This window comes from Hyaena hyaena, unplaced genomic scaffold (assembly GCF_003009895.1).
Source record: "Hyaena hyaena isolate Hyena2069 unplaced genomic scaffold, ASM300989v1 scaffold_909, whole genome shotgun sequence".
NCBI lineage: Eukaryota > Metazoa > Chordata > Mammalia > Carnivora > Hyaenidae > Hyaena > Hyaena hyaena.
Genome location: NW_024081534.1, coordinates 211,546 through 234,091, shown reverse-complemented (window position 1 = coordinate 234,091; position 22,546 = coordinate 211,546). Strand labels below are relative to the sequence as shown.

Sequence of the window (22,546 nt, the reverse complement as noted above, 5' to 3'; positions counted from 1 at the left end):
GTGTTTGCATTTTAGGGGAGGCAATAAATCAGTCAAAAGTAGATGATCAGATTAAAGTATATTTCTAGACCATATATATTATAGGGAATGTCATTGAATATATAATATTGAAAATGGCACTTTTATTAAGTGACCTGCTGTAATTATTAAACTGCAGTGCTAACTTCCCCAGTGGAAGATGGAGGAATTTTGTTTCAGAGGAGGTTGTGAGTTCCTCTAAATTTAGTGGTGTAAAAATTTTTAATTTTTTTTTAATTTTAGATAGAGTGCATGAGTGGGGGAAGGGGCAGAGGGAGAGAGAGAGAGAGAGAGAGAGAGATTGAAAATCTCAAGCAGACTCCTTGCCCAGCTTGGAGTCTGACACCGGGCTTGATTCCATGACTCTGGGATCATGACCTGAGCCAAAATCAAGCTTTGGTTGCTTAACCAACTGAGCCATCCTGGCACCCTCTTACTATATATTTTTTAAAGTAATCTTCACACCTAATATGGGGCTCTAACTCATAACCTTAAGTAACCTTAAGATCAAGAGTCACACACGAGGGACTGAGTCAGCCAGGTGCCTCAAATAAATTTCCCTTTTTTTTTTTTTTAATGGGAGGAAATAAAGTTTAATTTCATCTGTATGGAGGATCCACACAGACATGAAAGTCCTTAAGTAGATTTCTTTATTTACCCTCTATGTGTATTTGGTTTTTCTGTCTAGAAAGAATCGGCAGTCAGGAGGAAATAATCCAGGAAAAGGAAGAACAAGCAGATCAAGATGTGTAGCTCTGTGGCGGCCAAGTTGTGGTTTTTGACAGATCGTCGAATCAGGGAAGACTATCCCCAAAAAGAGATTTTACGAGCATTAAAGGCCAAATGTTGTGAGGAAGAGTTGGACTTTAGAGCTGTGGTGATGGATGAGGTGGTACTGACAATCGAGCAAGGAAACCTGGGTAAGTCTATACTAAGTAATTTTATGGATTTTTTTCTTAGAATATGTTGAATCCAAATTTTCTAGGAATAATTTGGATGAAGGAGTTGTTAACAGCCTTACGCTACTGTCATCTGATCTTAAAATGTAGCAAGTTTTATGGAAGAAATGGAATCACAAGTATTTATTGAACCTCTTAAGTTATTATTTAAGAAATAGTTGGGAGAGAAATTAAAGAAAATTTACTGATTATTTCCCCATTATTATTGTCTTCTAATTTTAAAATACCTTGTTTATAAGGTGCTCCTGAGAGAATTTGTACCTCAAGGTATAATTCAGTAATGAATTTAGTAAATTCGTCAAATTCCACATGTGATTCTTATTTTCTTTTTTTCTAAAAGCTTTAGAATATTATCTACTTTTTAAAACATGTTTATTTACTTATTTTGAAAGAGAGAGGAGAATGTGAATGGGGTAGGGGCAGAAAGGAGAGAGAGAATCCCAAGCAGGCTCCACGTTGCCAGCTCAGAGACCAGTGCCGGGCTCCGTCTCACAAACCGTGAAATTATGACCTAAGCTGAAATCAAGACTTGGATGCCCAACTTACTGAGCCACCCAGGCTGGTTTTTTTTTTTTTTTTCCCTTATAAAATATTTTATACATATATTATGTAATAATAATAGTTATTTTCTTTTTACTGGATAAAAGTGTCTGAATAATTTGACTCAACTGGTGATAAGTCTAGTATTTCTAATACTGTATTTCATATTTGTTTTAGGGTCACAAGGGGAAGATATGTTAGAAACATAGAAATTCTTTAGGACTAACTTAGGAATCTTTATGTCTTTATTTTGTAAAGTTATGACACATAGGTAAATTGGTGATTTCTGTTAGGGAGCATTATATGGTGGCATATATGTGGCATTGTTGATGAACTTTTAGAAAAGACATCATAGTTTAGTGATAGTATTCAGTAAAGATATGAGACAAACACTTAAAATAGATTTTACATCACTTAACTTGCTTTGTGAGTAGAGTCATAATGAGGACATGTGTTTTCATCAATAAAATGGAGGGAGATGGTTATTGTGAGAATTAACAATATTCAGAACATAAATCTGCTATTAGGGTAATTACATTTGTAGGGTAGTTAATAGATCCAGAGCCTTACCTGATTAATAACCTGATACTGTAGATTTAAGTAGGTAGAATCTCTTAGCAGACAGTTGCTCTTTACTCTGTGTCCTTTTAACATTTATTTCATTTGCTTTACTTTTCAGCAGTTATTGTTGCTTTGGAAATAGCTTCTTTAGTAAAGAACTGAACTCTTACTAGATCGTTTCGCTTGAGTGCTTAAGTAGCTACTACCTTTATAAGAAAGATGCACATTATTTTCAGGTTTTAAATGTGTATACCTAGTTCCAGCACTTACTCAAATTCTGAAGATTTGGGATAGAGCCCATTTCATTCTTTCATATGTATAATTTGAGCACTTACTTGGTGTTAGTTAATTAGTATGGTGTGCAAAATGAGATATAGTCCCTATATTCTAAAGACCAAGATAAAGATCAAGTGATTGCACATATCTGTAAAATTATTATAACTTTGATAAATTATAAAAGGAATGTATGTCACTTTGCACCCCCCTGTCCTGTAGCTATGACAGATACAGCCTGATCAAATCAAGATAAATCTTTTCTTTAGAATTCAGAATTTATTACCTGCCTTTATAACTTGGAGCTTTTCAAAATAAGTGCATGTACAATTGCTGAAATTGGAGTCAGAAATCTGGACACAGCATTGTGTTAGGAACCATGCTCTTGAAGTATGTGTGAGAAGAGGTTTAAATGCCAGTGTACATAGTTCACTAAACACTTTCACAGGCTTATGGTGTATGTCTCTATGCTTTAAAAGGTTGGAAAACCAAAAGCTGCCATTCCAAGAGTCCTCTGAAGTCACAGTTCCTTATTAGACCAAGCCTCTGTCGCATGGACCTATTACTATAAGATGTGGGAAATGGAAATGGGCATCTCTTTTCAAACACCTTTCATAGGTTGAAAAATATCTAAGATTGGGGCACCTGGGTAGCTCGATCAGTTGAGTGTCCCACTTCAACTCAGGTCATGATCTCACAGTTCGTAAGTTCGAGCCCGGTGTGAGGCTCTGTGCTGACAGCTCAGAGACTGGAGCCTGCTTCAGATTCTGTGTCTCCCTCTCTCTCTGCCTCTTCCCCACTTGTGCTTTGTCTTTCTTTTTCCTCTCAAAAATAAACATTAAAAATGTTTTAAAACAAAGAAAAATATCTAAGATTGAAAACCATTACTCTTGATTTGTTTCTGTTTCCTACTGGACACTCTTTGTCCTCAACTGTCATTTCATGCCAGTAGGTCAAAATTGAACTCACTTCTTCCCCATGAAACTCTTAATTTCAGCTTTTCGGTTTGCATTTTGTCCTTTGCCCTGGTATTACCTTCAACATATCTTTTTTTAAAACATAGATATATTAAGTTTATTTACTTCTATTTAGAGAGAGAGGGACAGGGAGTGCGTGAGAGCAGGGGAGGGGCAGAGAGAGCAGGAGAGAATCCCAAGCAGGCTCTGCGCTATCGGTGCAGAGCTTGACACGGGGCTCTATCCCATGAACCATGAGATTGTGACTTTAGCCACAATCAAGAGTTGGACACTTAACTGACTGGGCCATGCACTGCCTTTCTCTTTTATTCTTAAGAGCCATTTCTGCCACAAAATTTTGTTGCTTTTTCCTTCTAAATCCCAACTGCTCTGCTTTTCAGTATCCTGAGTCAAGCTGTTAATGTCCCCAAGTTTTAACAACTGGAACATTTCTATAGCCTGTTATCTTTAACTACAGTGTTTCCTCTCTAGCTCTTTCTCATTCCTTAAACACCAGTTTTATTATCATCTTTCTAAGAACCGTCAGAAACCTATTTCCCTGCATTGTTCAATCTATTTATTTTTAAAGCCTATTTAAAAGAAATTTTTTTTTTACTGTTTATTTTTGAGGGAGAGAGAGAGACAGAACATGAGCAGGGGAGGGGGCAGATAGACACAGAATCTGAAGTATGCTTCAGGCTCTGAGCTGTCAGCACAGAGCTTGACACAAGGCTCAAACCCATGAACTGTGAGGTCATGACCTGAGCCAAAGTCAGCCACTCAACTGACGGAACCACCCAGGTGCCCCTGTTGCTGCTTCGTGAAAAGAGACTATTTGTCCAACCTTCTCTCCATTAGTCATTTTTCTTTGCCTTTCATCAGTATGTTCACTGTGGAAGCTCAGTATTCCTTATTCTTACTGTTTGTCACTTCATCTGAATGTCTTCCCTGGTCTTACCACAATTCATGTAAATTTTTAACTGACTGATATCTCCCGAAGTTTCAATGTGGGTAATGCCTATGCAACACAACTAACAATTATGTAGTCTTTTTTTGTATACAATATTTGTATTCATTTTGCACTTTCAATTTTTCATGTACATAAACTTTATTATATATTACTTGTATCATATGGACCACATAAATACTATTAATTTATATTCTGAACATATATATAGTTTTACTAAGCATACTTTTGCATGTCCACTTTTTATAGCATAAATGTTACCCACATGAGCAACAGTAAGACACTGCTTCACACCTAGTAGGATGCTCTAATGAAAAAGATAAGACAACATATGTTGGCAAAAATATAGAGAAATTGGAATCCTCCTACAATACTAATGGTCGTGTAAAATGCAGTCCCTTTGGAAGACAGTTTGGCAGTTCCACCAAAGGTTAAACATAGAGCTACCATATGCTCTGTGGGAGTGGGATCCATGTCACTGCTGTGTATATACCTGAGAGGAATGACAGCATATGTTTGGAAGAGTTGAAGATGGATTGGTGTTAATTCTTCTTTCAATGTTTGGTAGAATTCACCAGTGAAAACATCTGGTTCTGAGCTTTTCCTTGTATGGAGACTTCGGAATACTGAGTCAGTAGGTCTGTTCAGATTTTTTTAAATTTCTCAGTGATTCAGTCTTAGCAGGTTGTATGTAGGTTTCTAGGAATTTATTTTTTTCCAAGTTATCCAATTTGTTGGTGTGTAATTGTTCATAGTTGTCTCTTACAATTCCTTTTATTTCTTTGGTGTCCATTGTAACGTCTCCAGTATCAGAAATCAGTATTTCTGATTCGTTATTTAAGTCTTCCTTCCTTCCTTCCTTCCCTCCCTCCCTCCTTTCCTTTCCTTTCCTTTCCTTTCCTTTCCTTTCCTTTCCTTTCCTTTCCTTCCTTTTCCTTTTCCTTTTCCTTTTCCTTTCCTTTCCTTTCCTTTCCTCTTTTTGTCTAACTAAGGGTTTATTAATTTGTTAACCTTTCCAAAAATCCAAGTTTGTTTTGTTGATTTTTTTTCTATTTTTTTTTCTCTTTTCTCTTTTGGTTATTTGTATTCCAATTTTTTTTTTTTTTACTTTATTTTTTTTTTTAATTTTTTTAAAATGTTTTATTTATTTCTAGGAGAGAGAGAGAGAGACAGCGTGAGCAGGGGAGGGTCAGAGAGAGAGGGAGTCACAGACTGAAACAGGCTCCAGGCTCTGAGCTGGCAGTCAGCACAGAGCCTGACGCGGAGCTCGAACCCACGAAGCGCGAGATCATGACCCAAGCGAAAGTTGGACGCTTAACCGACTAAGCCACCCAGGCGCCCCTTGTATTCCAATTTTTAAAAAAAAATTAATTAGTTTCTCTTGAAAGAATGCATGCAGGGCTTGAGAGGGAGGGAGAGAATCCTAAGTGCTCACAGTGCAAAGCCTGATGTAGGGTTCCATCTCACGACTGTGAGATTACAACTTGAGCTGAAATCACCTGTTGGATACTTAGGTGATTGAGTGCCTCAGGCACTCCAGAGATTTTCTTTTTTTTTTTTTAATGTGCGTGTTTATACTTGTACACTTCACTCTTTTATTTTTTTATTTTTTTCTAGGAGAGAGAGAGACAGAGAGAGAGAGACAGCATGAGCAGGGGAGGGTCAGAGAGAGAGGGAGATACAGACTCTGAAATAGGCTCCAGGCTCTGAGCTGGCAGTCAGCACAGAGCTGACACGGGGCTCGAACCCACGAACCGCGAGATCATGACCTAAGCGAAAGTCGGACGCCTAACCGACTAAGCCACCCAGGTGCCCCATGGTACACTTCACTCTTAACAGTACTTTGACCATATCCCATAAGTTTTGGTATCTTGTATTTCACTTTGGTCTTAATATTTTTTTTTTCTTTTTTTAAACTTTAATAATTTTTTGAAGTTTATTTAAGAGAGAACGTGAGCTGGGGAGGGGCAGAGCAAGAGAGACAGACAGAGAGAGAAAATCCTAAATAGGCTCTGTAGGGTCAGTGTAGAGCATGATGTGGGGATTGAATTCCTGAAACTGTGAGATCATGACCTGAGCCGAAATCAAGAGTCAGATGCTTCTTAACTGAGCCACCCAGGCACCTGTTCTTCTATTTTCTGATTTCCCTTTGTTACCCCTTTTGTCTTATTTGTTTGAGTGTATTATTTAATTGCAAGGTATTTGTAAATTTTCCATTTTCCCTTTCGTATTCATTTCTAGTTTTAGTCCATAGAAACCGGAAAAGCTACTTGGTATGATATCAGTATTCCTAAATTTAAGATTTGTTTTGTGGCTTAACATGTGATCTATCTTGGAGAAAATTCCATTTGCCCTTGAAGAACTTGGATTGTGTTGTTGTTTGGGGTGGGGGTGTGTTTTGATATGTTTGTTAGATCTAGTTGATCTTTAGTGCCTTTTAGTCTTGTTTCCTTACAAGATTTTATGTCTGTTTGCTCCATACCATAAAAGTATGGTATTTGAAATTTTTCATTATTGTGTTAGTGTCCATTTCTCTCCTTGGTCTCTTACTATTTGCTTCATACATGTGGGTACTCTGTTAGGTGTCTGCATATTTACAATTGTTATAGCTTTTTGGTGAATTGACTCTTCTATCATTATAATGATGATTATGTCTTGTGACACTTTTTCTCTTAAAGGCTATTTTGTCTCATAAATATGGCCACCTATATTCTCTTTTGGTAACCGTTTGCATGGAGTATCTTGTCAGTGCTTTACTTTCAGCCTTTGGGTGTCCTTCTATCTAAAATCAATCTCTTGTTGATAGCATATAGTTAGGTCTTTTTTGTCAATCTTTTCTATCTCTCTGTATCTTTTTATTGTTGGTGTTTCTTCCATTTACCTTTAAAAAAATTTTTTTAATGGTTATTTTTTGGGGCGCCTGGGTGGCTTAGTCGGTTAAGCTTCCGACTTTCGCTTAGGTCATGATCCCGTGGTTCATGGGTTCGAGCCCCACGTCGGGCTCTGTGCTGACTGCCAGCTTAGAGCCTGGAGCCTGTTTCAGTCTGTGACTCCCTCTCTCTCTGACCCTCCCCTGCTCACGCTGTCTCTCTCTCTCTCTCTCTCTCTCCTAGAAATAAATAAAACATTAAAAAAAATTTTTTTTAAAAATGGTTATTTTTTCTTTGATAGAGAGAAACAGAGCACTAGTGGGGAAAGGCAGAGAGAGGGAGAAACAGAATCCAAAGGAGGCTTCAGGCTCTGAGCTGTCAGCACAGAGCCAAACCTGGGCTCAAAATCATGAACAGTGAGATCATGACCTGAGCCGAAGTTGGCCACCTAACCAACTGAACCACCCAGGTGCCCCTGCTTTAAGTTTTCTTTAAGGTTTATTTTACCTGTTTATTTTCAGAGGGGTGGGGTCAGAGAGAGGGAGAGAGAGAATCCCAAGCAGGCTCTGCACTGTCAGGGCAGAACCTCACATAGGGCTCGAACCCACCCACTGTGAGATCGTGACCTGAGCTGAAATCAAGAGTCAGATGCTTAACTGACTGAGCCACTCAGGCACTGCGATTTTTTTTTTTTTTAATAAGTAAACGCTAGGTCCGACATGAGGCTTGAACTTAATGACCCTGAAATCAAGAGTCACGTGCTGTACCAAGTGACCCAGCCAGGTGTCCCTGTATGCCTTTAATTTTAAATGCCATACCAGGAATAACACTGGTTTGTGTACTACCATTGGAATATTTTAGGATTCTTTATGTATTTATTTATTTAACTTTATCCAAGAGCTTTATTTTTTTATGCTTTTGTATTACGTTCTAGCGTTCTTTTTTTTTTTAATTTTAAATTTTTAAAAAAAGCTTTCATATTTATGTAATCTTTACATCCAATGTGGGGCTTGAACTCACAATCCCAAGAACAGGAGTCATATACTCCACTGATGGGGCCAGCCAGGAGTACCCCCACTCCACTGCCTTTGGATATTCTTTCAACTTGGATTCTCTTTAGCTGTTCTGATCAGGCCAGGCTATTGTGATGAACTCCTCAGCTTTTCTTTATCTGGGAAAAACCTTCATGTCTCCTTCATTTTTGAAGGATAGATTTGCTAGGTATATTATTCTCAATTGCCAGGGTTTTTTTCCCCCCAGCACTTTGAAAATGTATTCCTACTCTCTTCTGTATGGTTTCTTCGAGAAATACTAGATGATGTTATGGGATCTCCCTTGTTTATAATAAGTTGCCTTTCTCTTTCAGATTTCTAGATTCTTTGTCTTTGAAATTTGAGTTTGATTTTGTGTCTCTGTGTGAGTCTCTTTAGGTTCGTCATACTTAGCATCTTTTGAGCTGTTTGAATTTGGATGTCTTTCTTTAATCAGATTTGGAAAATTATGTGTCATTATTTTTTTGTCAAATAAACTCTCTGCCTCCATAACATTTATATAGGTCTGTTTGTTGATATTTCAACTGTGTATCAGATTTCTTCTCTTTTTCTCATTCTGTTTTTAAAGTTTTCTGACTAAATAATTCAGATGTCCTTTTTGAGTTTGCAGATTTTTTTCTTCTCTTTGAACAGTTCTGCTGGTAAACTGCTGCGTGTATTTTCTGTTGAGTTTTTGTGCTCTTTAGCTGTAAAATTTGTTTGATTCTTTTTAATGGTTTCTGTTTCTTGATATTCTCATGTTACGTTAGTAACGTTATATCTTTGTTTCTTTAAGGTCATTTCTGGAGATTTATTTGGATCCTTTGGTTGAACTGTGTTTCCTGGTTTCTCTGTGGCCTTTATTATTTTTTGTTGGTATTTGGACATTTGAAAAAACAGCCACTACTCTCAGTCTTTATGGACTACTTTTCTGTGGAAGACTTCTACCAGTCTCTCTTTCATTTATTTTTGAAAAAATTTTTTTAAAAAGTTTGTTTATTTTGAGAGAGAGCCAGCATGTCAACAGGAGAGAAGCAGAAACAGACAGAATCCCAACCTCCGCTGTCAGTGCAGAGCCTGACATGGGACTCTTTCTCACAAACGATTGAGATCATGACCTGAATGGAGATCAGGCGTTCAAGAGTTGGACTCTTAATCCCCTGAGTCATCCAGGTGCCCCACCAATCTCTCTTTTAATTGGACAGTTTATTGTATCTTTTTTTTTTTTTTTAAATGTTTTATTTATTTCTAGGAGAGAGAGAGAGACAGCATGAGCAGGGGAGGGTCAGAGAGAGAGGGAGTCACAGACTGAAACAGGCTCCAGGCTCTGAGCTGGCAGTCAGCACAGAGCCCGACACGGGGCTCGAACCCACGAACCATGAGATCATGACCTAAGCGAAAGTCGGACGCCCAACCGACTAAGCCACCCAGGCGCCCCTTAATTGGACAGTTTAATTTATTTACCTTGAAAGCAATCATTGTTAAGGAGTGATTTCTTCTGTCATTGTTCTGGGTTTTTTTTATACCCTATAGTGTTTATTGTATCTTATTTCCTATATTAGCGTCTTATGTTAATTGATCTTTTTAAGTGAAATATTTAAATTTTTAAATATTTTAAATATTTAAATTTCTTAATTTTGTGTATATTACAGTTATTTTCCTTGGGTTTACCATAGAACTTATATTTAGCATTCAGTGTTATAGTGCTCTGTCTTGAATTTATGCCAGCTCAACTTCAATAACATAAAAATTCTGCTCCTTAACAGCTTTGTCCCTTTTTTTGTATGTCGATGTCACAAAATTATATCTTTATGCATTTTGTTAGAAAACATAAATAATCTTTTAAAATGCATTAGTCTCCTAAGTTAAGTAGAATTGGAGTTACAAACCAGTTATAGTAATACTCGCTTTTACTCTAATGACCTTTTTTATTTTTTCCTTAAACGTAGAAAACAAAAAGTACAGTAACAAACTATTGTACCAGTAATACTAGCTTTTAAAATTCCTCCTGTATTTGCCTTAATTGACAGGTTTATTTCTCTGTATGGTATGAGTCACTGGGTAGTGTTCTTGCATTTTTACCTGCAGGAGTCCTTTGAACATTTCTTATAGGACAGGTCTAGTGGTCAGGCACTCCTTCAACTTCTGTTTTTCTGGGACTGTCTTTCTCGATTTCTCCCTCATTTTAAAGGATGATTTTGCTGGTTGATAGTTTATTTTTTAGCATTTTGAATTTATTGGCCCCCAGTCTTTGGCCTCCAAAGTTTCTGGTAAGAAATCTGCCAACTGAGGATCCTCGTATATAAAGATTTGCTTCTCTCTTGCTTCTTTTCAGATTCTCTCCTTGTCTTGGATTTTGAAAGCTTGAGTATAGTATGTCTCAGCATGAGTCTGAGTTCATCTTACTTGGAGATTGTTGAACAACTTGGATGTTGATATTCATGTCTGTCATCAGATTTGTGAAGTTTTCAGTCATTCTTTTTTTTTTTCTTAATGTTTGTTTATTTTTGAGAGAGACAGAGTACGAACGGGGGAGGGGCAGAGAGAGGAGACACAGAATCCGAAGCAGGCTCCAGGCTCTGAGCTGTCAGCACAGAACGGGGCTCCAAACCACAAACTGTGAGATCATGACCTGAGCCGAAGTCAGATGCTTAACTGACTGAGCCACCCAGGTGCCCCTTAGTCATTATTTCTTCAAATTTTCTCTGTCCTTTTCTTTCCCTCCCTTTCCTTATCCTGTGCACCCTGTTTCTCTCCCTCATTTCTGGGACTCCTACAATATATATGTCTCTTCGAGTTTACTGATTCTTTTTTCTGGCTGCTCAGATTTGCTTTTGAATCCCTCTAGTGAATTTTTCATTTCCATTTTTTAACTTTTTATTTTCAGCTTCAGAATTACTCTTGGTTTCTTTCTGTGTTGTTTTCTGTCTATTGGCATTTCCATTTTGCTCACCTGTGGTTTTCTGGATATTCTACTCATGTTTCTTTAGTTCTTTTAGCCCTTTGAGACAGTTGTTTTAATATCTTAGTCTAATGTCTCTTTTTTCAAGAACAGTTTCTGTTGATTTATTCCTTTGAACAGCTATACTTTCTTGTTTCTTTGTATGCTTTGTGAGTTTTTGCTGAATACTGCATATTTGAACCCCCTAATGTGGTAACTCCGGAAATCAGATTCTCTTCCTTCCCCAGAATTTGTGTTTTTTGTTTACTATTTTCATTTTTGCTTCTTTGACTGTTGTAGGTTTTCTCTGTACTGAGGATTAGCTGGGGGGTATAAATTTAATGTCTTCTCAGGACTTTTCTAAACCATTCCCTAGTCATGCACAGGTACTTTATAGTTTTCCCAAATATGCAGGGTTTTTTTTTTTTTTTTTTTTTTTAACTTATTTTATGTTTTTTAATGTCCTGGTGTTTAATGTCTGGCTCCTGAAGGGGAGAAAAGGCAAGACAGAGAGAGGAGGGGGGCAGAGATGATATTTGAGGAAATAAATAAATAAATACCCTGGAAAACTCTTCACCTGGAAGGGTAGGGGCTTATAACAGTGGATGAGGGTAATATAACAATAATGGCTACTGACCTCTTTGTCTACAATTGTATGATCAGAAGCTGCAATCAGCCATCAGAAGAGAGGTACTCAGTATTCAGAGGACAGGATTTTTAGCCAACCTTGGCTCCTACAAGGTGTGTTAGCTGCGCCAGGAGCAGATGCATAGTGTGCCTGAGGGGTGGGGGATGGGTAGTGATACTTGTGCTAAGAGCTGAAATTGACCAAAATTCACTGTATTTTACCATTCTTGGTCATTTCCTGAAAGTTGCAGTCCTTCAACCACCTTGGGAGTTCTAAAGCAGTTCTATCTGATCTATTGTGCCAGTGCAATTATTGTGTGGTAGCAGGGAGACAGATTCCTGGTGCACCCAAATCCACCACCTACCCAGAATCAATTCTGTGGTCATTTTTCACTGATTTTCCCTTTTCTGATGTTTTGTAATTTTCTGTGGGAAAAAGTATCTTATTAGATATAGGTATTGTGAATATGTTCTTTCACTCTGTGGCTTGCCTTTTTTTTTTTTTTTCCTCTGTTAATGGAATATTTTGGTGGATGGAAGTTGCCAGTTTTAATTAAGTAGAGTTCATAATTTTTTTGGCTAGTGCTTTTGTGTCCTTATTAAAAAATATTTATAGAGCCAAGAATTCCTTTAAGGGGCGCCTGGGTGGCTCAGTCCGTTGAGCTTGGAGCCTGTTTAACATTCTCTCTCTCCCTCCCTCTGTCTCTCTCAAATAAAAAATAAGTAAGTAAATTAAAGAATTTCTTTGAGATACATACTGAAATACTTGATAAAATATGACATTGTTAAGTGAATTTATGATGTTGGAAAAGGACATAAGATATGGTATCTTTTTGTCAAGGGAGAGTGATATGTGATTATAACTTTGCTTGTTTAAAGTTGTTGGGTTTTTTTAAATGTTTTATTTATTTCTGAGAGAGAGAGAGAGTGAGACTGCATGAGCAGAGGAGAGTCAGAGAGAGGGGAGACACAGAATCTGAAACAGGCTCCAGGCTCTGAGCTGTCAGCAAAGAGTCTGATGCGGGGCCCGAACCCATGAACCATGAGATCTGACCTGAGCCGAAGTCGGATGCTCAACCAACTGAGCCACCCAGGTGCCCCTACCTTTGCTGGCTTATAAGTAGGTCATGGAGGGACACCTGGCTGTCTATGTCAGAAGAACGTGTGACTGTTGATCTTGGGGTTGTGAGTTTTAGCCCCATGTTCGGTGTACAGATAACTTAAAAAAATAAAACTTTTAAAAATAGAATTAGTTAATGGATAGATAAACCATAATTTTTTAAAAAATATGGTTACCTTTAGGGAAGAGAGAAAAGGTGGACGATGACAGGGATGAAGTAAACTTCTCTGACTCAAAATAATCTGTGGTTGGGGGAAATAGAGAAAAGCAAGGTCAGCCATGTGTTGATAATTTTTGAAAGTGGATGATAGTGTATTGAATTCATTGTAATGTTCTCATACTTCCTGTTTAGAAGTTTCTATGATAAAAAATGTAAAATAGGGGTGCCTGGGTGGCTCCGTCAGTTAAGCATCTGGCTTCACCTCAGGTCATGATCTCACTGTGTTCAAGCCCTGGATCGGATTGGGCTCTGTGCTGACAGCTCAGAGCTTGGACTCCACTTCAGATTCTCTGTCTCCCTCTGTCTCTGCCCGTCCCCTGCTTGCACTGACCCTCTCTCCTCTCTTTGTCTCTCTCTCTCTCTCTCTCTCTCTCTTACTCTCAAAAAGAAATAAACATGAAAAAAATTTTTTTAGGTGTAAAATAAATGGAGAGAAAGTTTGACCTGATGAAAAGTTGTTACTCCCAAAATCATTTCTTGAATTAAACTAAAGCTTTCTCTTTTATTCTAGCAAATTCACCGGAAAATACACATTGATTTGAAAAGATCACAAAAGGTCATGAGTAAAGGCATACATTACACTTGATTTATAATAGGCCTTATTGTTTAGTTTCTATGAATGTATAATACATATTTATATATTTGTATCTTTCATAAAACAGAAATTTTATGTCATGTACTTGTTAGCCTTTTAGAGGGGCCCTGTGATTTTTTTTAATATCTTACCAGGGAAGACCTTTGTTGTCTTTAGGGGAGAAATGGCAACAACTCAGATTCATATTGTCCGAAACTTATTTCATACCTGAAACAATTTGTAATCTCCTTTTCACATGTTTTTATGTCTCTGAAAAGCTGTTGAGTTTGGAAATTTCAGTCTTTTTTTTTTCTTTAATTTTTATTTATTTTTGAGAGAGAGGAAGAGAGAGCACATCAGTGGGGGAGGGCGAGAGAGACTCCCAAGCAGGCTCCACACTGACAACACAGAACCCGGTACGGGGCTCGATCCACAAACTTGGATGATGACCTGAGCCGAGATCAAGAGTCTGATGCTTAACTGACTGAGCCATTCAGGCACCCCTTTTTTTCTTTTTAAAAATGGTTTTATAAGAGGAAATTCAGTTTGCTTTTACATATACTATGTTACTTTGGTATTTCGGTTTTAATTTCTAGATTTACCAATTACCTACTTTTAATTAGAGGCATATAATCTGTTCCCTACTCCCCCTATTTAATGTTAATAGTGCTCTCATGAAGTTGATTCAATTATTTGAAATAGTTTTTGTTAATGACAGCTGAGCTGGTCCTTATTCATTGTCCTAATCCTCACTATTTGGCACTCACCCCACCATGTTGCATTAGTAGATAAACCTATCCCAAATAACACTTAATTGTTTCATATAATTAAAACATTTTATTTTTATTTTGTGTTTATATTATTTTATATGTTATTTTTTGGTATATTTTATATTTTATTTTATTTTTATTTATATTTTATATTTTATTTCATATAATTAAAACATTTTATTTATTCTGAGCATTTTCCTTAAATGTTCCCCTGGAAGTTTCCTCTTAGTTAATTGCAAAGGAAAGAGAAAAAATTTGAGAGCAGTAATAGGTTTATATGTTTCCTAATTATAAAGTGACACAAACAGTACCAAAATATAAAGATGAAAGCAAATGTCATTTGAAATTTTACCATTCATAGGTTTATCACTGCTAAACACACACATAAATGAATTTTTATATACTGTCCTTCAATTTTTTTTTCACTTATCAGTGAGTGTCCTCTGCTTGTCAAGATACAAGGTACTGGAGATACAGAGTTTATAGCAAAATAGACATATTCCAACTGGTTCATGGCTTAAAACTAATTGGCAGACAAGGACATTATACACAAGCAAAAGAAATAGTTATACACTAAACGGTATAAAGGAAAAGTACATGTAGTATGATATGAAAGAGTACACTAATGGAATTTAATTTAAGATTTTTTAAGGGGCGCCTGTGTGGCTCTGTCGGTTAAGCATCTGACTTCGGCTCAGGTCATGATCTCACAGTGTGTGGGTTCGAGTCCCGTGGCAGGCTCTATGCTGACAGTTCAGAGCCTAGAGCCTACTTCGGAGTCTGTGTCTCCCTCTCTCTCTTCCCCTCCCCCACTTGTTCTCTGTCTCTGTCTCTCAAAATTACAAAAAAAAAGTAATCTCTATACCCAGTGTGGGACTTGAACATACAACTCTGAGACCAAGAGTCACATGCTTACTGACTGAACCAGCCTGGTGCCCCAACTGGAATCCAATTTAGATTGAGTTAGAGAGAAGGCCTCTGTAAAGAAGTGACACTAAAACCTGAAGGATAAATAGGTTTTATCCATGAATACAGTGAGAGGAAGAGTTTATGCATTGCACTTAGTAAGTATTCCTTTGCCATAAATTCTAGAGGAGGAATCACTGTTCCTTGACAGACAGTCCTCCAAAAAGGTTGTACTAACGTGTCCTTTTCCAGTGTTGTCTCCAGTGCGAATATTTTTATTTTAATGTTAATTAGACAAGGAACGGCACAGGTTGAGTCAGTTTTCTGCTTAATCTTTTAGGAACTTGGTCTGTAATTCCCAACCCAGCTGGACAGTGAGAATGACAGTCTGGGGGAGCCCTGGGTAGCTCAAGTCAGTTGAGCATCTGACTCTTGATTTCAGCTCAGGCCATGATTCCAGAGTCATGGCATCGAGCCCTGTGTTGGTGCTGTGCTGAGTGTGGAGCCTGTTTAAGATATTCTCTCTAAGATAGGAAGGAAGGAAGGGAGGAAGGAGAGAGAGAGAGAGAGAAAGAAGGAAGGAAGGAAGGAAGGAAGGAAGGAAGGAAGGAAGGAAGGAAGGAAGGAAGGAAGGAAAAAAGGAAAGGGAAGGAAGGAAGGAAGGAAGGGACTCTTGGTTGGCTTAGTAGGTTGCTTGTCTCTTGACTCTTGATTTTAGCTTCGGTCATGAGCTCATGGTTCATGAGATCAAGCCTTGCATCAGGCTCTGTGCTGACAGCTTCCTTGGGATTCTCTCTCTTCCTCTCTGCTCCTCACCCATGAGCGCGCACACGCTCTCTCTCTCAAATAAACTTTAAAAATAAGTTGTTGGTTTTTCAGTGGAAAAACCTTTAATGTCTTCAGTTATCAGAAAGAAATTTCTTTTATGAACTCCGGCCTTTTGTCCCCAGCCCCTGACCTTATCAAAATAGTATTGAGCTTTGGTTATGTTTAGTCTGTATGCTAATAAACTAGCGTCGGGCTGAAACTCACAACCCTGAGATCAGGAGTCACAGGCTCTTCCTACTGAGCTAGCCAGGCTCCCTTTAAGGGATATAATTGAATGAAATTTTATCTTGTCTACCACCAAGTGCCTTTACCAGTCTTATGGCAACTGCCTATCCCTTTCCAAAATAGTTGAGGAAAGTGAGGAAGTTGGATTAGTTGCCCCTTTAATACTTTAAATGTTAAAGCATTTAGGGATCAAATTGTTCATGGAAATTGCTGCAGTTTTTATATATGATGTTGAATGTTATAAATTAAGATATGAATATAAATATGTGAAAATTCATATGAATAAAAGTTACAGTGATAATTTATAGACAAGTGAGATAAATTTTTTTATACTTTTTTTTTGTTTTGTTTTTTGAGACAGAGAGCCTGAGTGGAGGAGGGGCAGAGAGAGAGGGAGACACAGAATCTGAAGCAGGCTTCAGGTTCTGAGCTTTTAACACAGAGCCTGACATGGGGCTCACACTCACGGACTATGTGATCATGACCTCAGCTGAAGTCAGACGCTTAACCGACTGAGCCATCCAGTCGCCCCTAGTTAATTATTTTGATGTGTTTTTTTTTTAATTTAGAATTTTTTCTTGGGAGAGAGAGAGCAAGCACAGGAGGGGAGGGGCAGAGAGAGAGAGAAGGGGGGGTGGAATCCTAACCAGGCTCTGTATTGTCCATGCAGAGCCCAATGTTAGGCTTGAACTGATAAACCACGAGATCATACCCTGAGTGGAAATCAAGAGCCACTCAGATGTCCGTAAATAAGCACGTTCTTAACTATAAATACCATGTCAAAATAATTTCCTTGGTTATGACATAGGATGGGATAGTGATGAATTATTAAAAGACCTTGAGTATCCCTGGCCTCTGCCCCTGAAATAGTTATCAAAGATAACCAAAACTATCCTACCAAATATTAATAAATTGCAAGGAGTAAATATAATGTAGATAAAGTTGCTAGTTCAGTTCTTCGCCTGTGGTACATTCCTGGTTCTTTGCCTTCAATATTTATTTCCATTCCCACATCCCCTTTCTTCACTAAACAGCATGTTGATTTCCTTTTGAGAAATTCCTCCTTCCACACTGTACAGTCTTGGTGGGGGTGTTACTTATGGTGCCCTACCCCTGGTTAGTCAAGCTAGGCTATGGGTTGGAAGTTTGTCTTTAATTCTCTTCTCCCTGTGAATTTGAGTAGTTTGACTCAAGGATAAAAGGAAAAACTTTGGAATTTAATAATTTTGGTATGGCACCTTGAGATTCTACGTTGTTTCTTGGTTCCCAGATTCCAAGAATGGCCATAGTCTTTTTTTCTGAGCCTGTTTTTGTCATCATTCTTTTTAGTTTTAAAGTTCTGGGGCGCCTGGGTGGCTCAGTCGGTTAAGCGTCCGACTTAGGCTCAGGTCGTGATCTCGCAGTTCGTGGGTTTGAGCCCCGCTTCAGGCTCTGTGCTGACCGCTAACTCAGAGCCTGGAGCCTGTTACAGATTCTGTGTCTCCCTCTCTCTCTGACCCTCCCCTGCTCATGCTGTCTCTCAGAAATAAATACACATTTTTTTTTTTTTTTTAAATTTTTTTAATGTTTTATTTATNCTCTGAGCTGGCAGTCAGCACTGAGCCCGACGCGGGGCTCGAACCCACGAACCGCGAGATCATGACCTGAGCGAAAGTCGGACGCTTAACCGACTAAGCCACCCAGGCGCCCCTAAATACACATTTTTTAAAAAATTAAAAAAAAAAATAAAGTTCTAAGCAAAATCCTTTTTCTATCCATTAATTTTTTTTTTCTTACTCAAGTTATCTAGAGATATTTTAGTTGCTTACAAATCCAATAACCTTAACCAATACAGAAGTTAATTCTGGAGAGCAGATTGTGGATGGTAGACCTTCAGAGAATTGATTACTTGGCAAAAGTAAGACAGAAGTCCAATTAGATTAGAACTATTCCAGAGAGGTAATCTAATAACCTGTGGTACACAATGTTAAAAATGATGATTAAGTAATTTTTTTTTTACTTTATTTACTTTATTTACTTTATTTACTTGGAACCGTGGTCTTCTTGAGAATAAAGCTCAGGAGAATGGTAGGTGTTGCCAGATAAAACCTGTTTTAAAAATATGAGGGGGATGGGGGCAGCTGGGTGGCTCAGTCAATTAAGCCTCCAACTCTTGATTTTTGGCTTAGGTCATGATCTCACAGTCTGTGGGTTCGAGTCCCATGTTGGACTCTGTGCTGGCAGCATGGGGCCTGCTTGGGATTCTCTGTCTCCCTTTCTCTCTCAAAACTAAGTAAATATTTAAAAAAAGAAAGAAAGAGAATTTGAAAGTAAGAGGGTAGAATGGCCTTTTGAAGGCATTCGAGGAACTCAAAGGAACGAATGAGTTCACATCTCTCTAAGTTCTCTTTTCAAGGTAAATAATAGAATTCAGGGCTTTCTAGTATTTGGGTATATAGGTCTAACCTAACCATTAGAGTATATTCCTGCTGAAAAGAATTTTTCAAGCTACCATGCTGCTTAGGAAATTAGCACAGCTAGAGATTTGGAGGGAATTCATGTAACACAAAAAAAGAGACTGGGCTTTGGAACTAGCTAGACCTAATTGTCCTGGCTGATCTACTTATTAAACGATACCTTTGCAGTTGGTCAGACCGGTTGTCTGGTTTCATTTACTTGTTATGAAATTAAATCTGTTGGTAGGTTTTCTAACAAGTAGTAATAAAAATTAAAAAGGTGTACTCGAGGGAAAAAAATGCCTGTTCTGTAATGTTGTGCTCAGAATTACTTGAGATGTGTATAAAATTCCCTGGTATGATATCTGACACATAGTAAATATTCAGTAAATGATGCTGTTATTAATTGTTGACAGGAAAACCTGATGATGTTCTGTTGTTTATGCAGAGTCCTTTAAAAATTAAACTTTATTGCTTGCTTATTTATTTATTTAGTACACTTTACACTAAATCTGGGACTTGAACTCATGACACTGATATAAAGATTTGCATGCTGTATGGACTGAGGCAGCCAGGTGCTCCTTATGCACAGTACCTTCGATAGTTGTGAAGTTGGATGATCGTAAGACTAGTTTCTGAGAGGTGCCCAAGTGACAGGTCACCACAGAACTTAGAATAGTAGTGAGTGTAGTCACTAAACTGAGTGTTAGGCAAAGAACGATAATTTAGTCTGAGGTCTTAGATTTCAAATTTTAAAATTATATTTCTTTCATAAATACTTATATAACAATATTCAAAGTTTATTACAAATATTAACTCATTTGATCCTGGCAGCAGTCCCATTTGGTTGGTACTGTTACGCTCTCTATTTTACAAATGAGAAAAGGGAATCCTCAATTGGTTAAATGTTTTACTCCACATCATAAAGCTATTAAGTGATGAGCCAAGATTTAGAATCAGGCAGTCTTTCTTCAAAGCTCTGAATATATTCATATTTCGTCCCTTTTTCCTATGTACAAAATACTGTACTATGTAGTTTATAGTATACTATACTATATAATAATAAATGTATATTTATAGTACTGTATACTATATATATTATTCTGTCTGCGGCTTCTTCCCTCCATTAGATTCTCCAGGATATCTTACACAAATAATGTCTGCAAATGATGATAGTTTTCTAGTTTCTGTGCCTGTTACTTCTTAGTGTACTGGATTAGGTAGGACCTTCAACATAATGTTGAATAAAAATGATGATAATGAGTGCACTTGACTTAGGCTTTATCTTAAAGGGAGTGCTATAATTTTGTTTTAGTAAATAAACCTGATACCTAGTGTAAATTTTTTTGGGGCAAATACTGTTTACAGGGTTAAGGAAATTCCCTTTTCTTCCTAGAGATGAAAGAGGTGTTCTTTATATATATATTTCTATGTTTGCTTTTTGAAACAGAAACAGAGCATGAGTGAGGGAGGGGCAGGGAGAGAAGGAGACAATCTGAAGCAGATTCCAGGCTCTGAGCTGTCAGCACAGAGCCCATCGTGGGGCTTGAACCCATGAAATCTGGGATCGTGACCTGAGCAGAATTTGGATACTTGACAAACTGAGCCACCCAGGCGCCCCAAGAGGTGTTTCTTTTTAAACCGCATACTCATCAAGACTTATTTATAGTCAGTTTGGTTTTAACTATTCTGGTGGGTATGAAATGGTGTCCAGCTGTGGCTTTATATCCCAGCTTCCTAATAAGGTTGAACATCTTTTTATATATTCTTTTGGGTATCCTTACTTGTAAACTGCTTCTTGTTCAAGTCTCTTCTCCATTTGCTTTTGAGTTGACTGTTTGATTATTTTACTTTGGTAAATGCCTCATTTGTGGCTTGCTTTTTTACTTCTTAATGATATCTTATAGATGATTTCTTTCTGTACCCTGCATGAAAAAAATCTTTTCCTACTTTGAGTTTTTGGAGTTAACTTCAAAGAGTTTTGTCATTCACATGTAGATCGATCGATTGATTGATTGATTATGCTTATTTTTGAGAGAGAGAGAGAAAGAGAAAGCGAGCAAGTCGGGAAGGGGCAGAGAGAGAAGGGGACAGAAGATCCGAAGCAGCCTCTGTGCTGACAGCCTGATGCAAGGCTTGAACTCAGGAACCATGAGATCATGACCTGATCATGACCTGAAGTTGGAGGTTTAACTGACTGAGCCTCCCCAGGGGCCCCCCATTCACGTCAAGATTTATAATCCATCTAAAGTTGAGATTTGTGTGTGGTGATAGGTAACGGTAAAGTTTCAGGGTTTTTTTTTCCATTTGAGTGTTTGGTTGTCCCAGCACCTTTTACTAACGAGATTGACCTTTCCCCACTGCTCTCCAGTGTTGCCTTTATAAAAAATCGGGGCGCCTGGGTGGCTCAGTTGGTAAATAAGCCTTTATAATAAATCAAATACTTGTACATAAGTGATTTGTTCTGCTCCTTTGCTTAATTGTGATTCTTTTCACCAGCATGACAGTAGCTTAATCACTACAGTCATGACATCCAGTGGAGCAAGTCTTCTCTTTCTCTTAAAGATTGTCTAGTTACCAAGGGGCACCTGGGTGGCTCAGTCGGTGAAGTGTCCCCCTTCGGCTCGGGTCACGATCTCACAGTCTGTGAGTCTGTCTTTGGATTCTGTGTCTCCCCTGCTCACACTGTCTCTTCTCTTCTCTTCTCTTCTCTTCTCTTCTCTTCTCTTCTCTTCTCTTCTCTTCTCTTCTCTTCTCTCTCTCTCTCAAAAATTAAAAAAAAAAAAAATTAAAAAGAAAAAGATTGTTTAGTTATTCATGTTCTTTTGCATTTATTCATAAATTTTCTAATCAGCTTGGCAAGTTCCACAGAAATGCCATTTGGAATTTTAATTAGAATTTATATTGAATTTATAGATTTATATTGAATATGTTCAATTTATATTGAATTTGGTGAGAAATGACACATTCATACCATTAAACCTTCTGATATGCAAACATTTGCATGTGCTCATTCTCTCTCTGCCTTTACTTTCTCTAATGACATTTTGTAATTTTATCCTCCAAGATCTTGCACATCTTTTGTTAGATGCATTTTATTCTTAAGAATTTTATGTTTATGCTGCTGTTGTAAATGATAACAGTTAAAAATTTTTCATTTCTAATTCATTGCTGGTTGAGTTTAATATAATGATAGTCAAATAACTTACTTATTCAGTAATTTAAGAGAGATTATTTTGGATTGCCTATTTTTCAAATTGTATCATCTACAAATAGTAACAATTTCATACTTCATTTCTAATTCTTAATATCTCTCTTTTCTTGACAGCACAGAACAGGACCTTTGGACAATTGTTGGATTAAATAGTTATAGTAAACATTTTTTTTTAATGTTTTATTTATTTCTAGGAGAGAGAGAGAGACAGCATGAGCAGGGGAGGGTCAGAGAGAGAGGGAGTCACAGACTGAAACAGGCTCCAGGCTCTGAGCTGGCAGTCAGCACAGAGCCCGACGCGGGGCTCGAACCCACAAACCGTGAGATCATGACCTGAGCGAAAGTCGGACGCTTAACCGACTAAGCCACCCGGGCGCCCCAGTTATCGTAAACATTTTAGTCTCATTCCTGATCTCAAGCTTTCATTAAGCCATTAAGAATTATGTTGGGTATAGGATTTTTAAGATATCCTTTATCAGGTTAAGGACATTTTCTTCTTTGAGTATGCTAA

General features: G+C 37.7%; 1 protein-coding gene across 2 annotated transcripts in view; it reads left to right on the top strand.

Moving 5' to 3' along the window:
- Nucleotides 1-22,546, top strand: part of RIMKLB (ribosomal modification protein rimK like family member B) — a 64,597-nt gene that overhangs the window by 16,073 nt on the left and 25,978 nt on the right. For both annotated transcript variants that reach the window (XM_039220662.1, XM_039220661.1), the window contains exon 2: nt 707-938. In XM_039220662.1, the coding sequence (XP_039076593.1) occupies nt 764-938 (175 nt within the window). In that variant the 5' untranslated portion in view covers nt 707-763. The remainder of the gene's footprint in view (nt 1-706; nt 939-22,546) is intronic.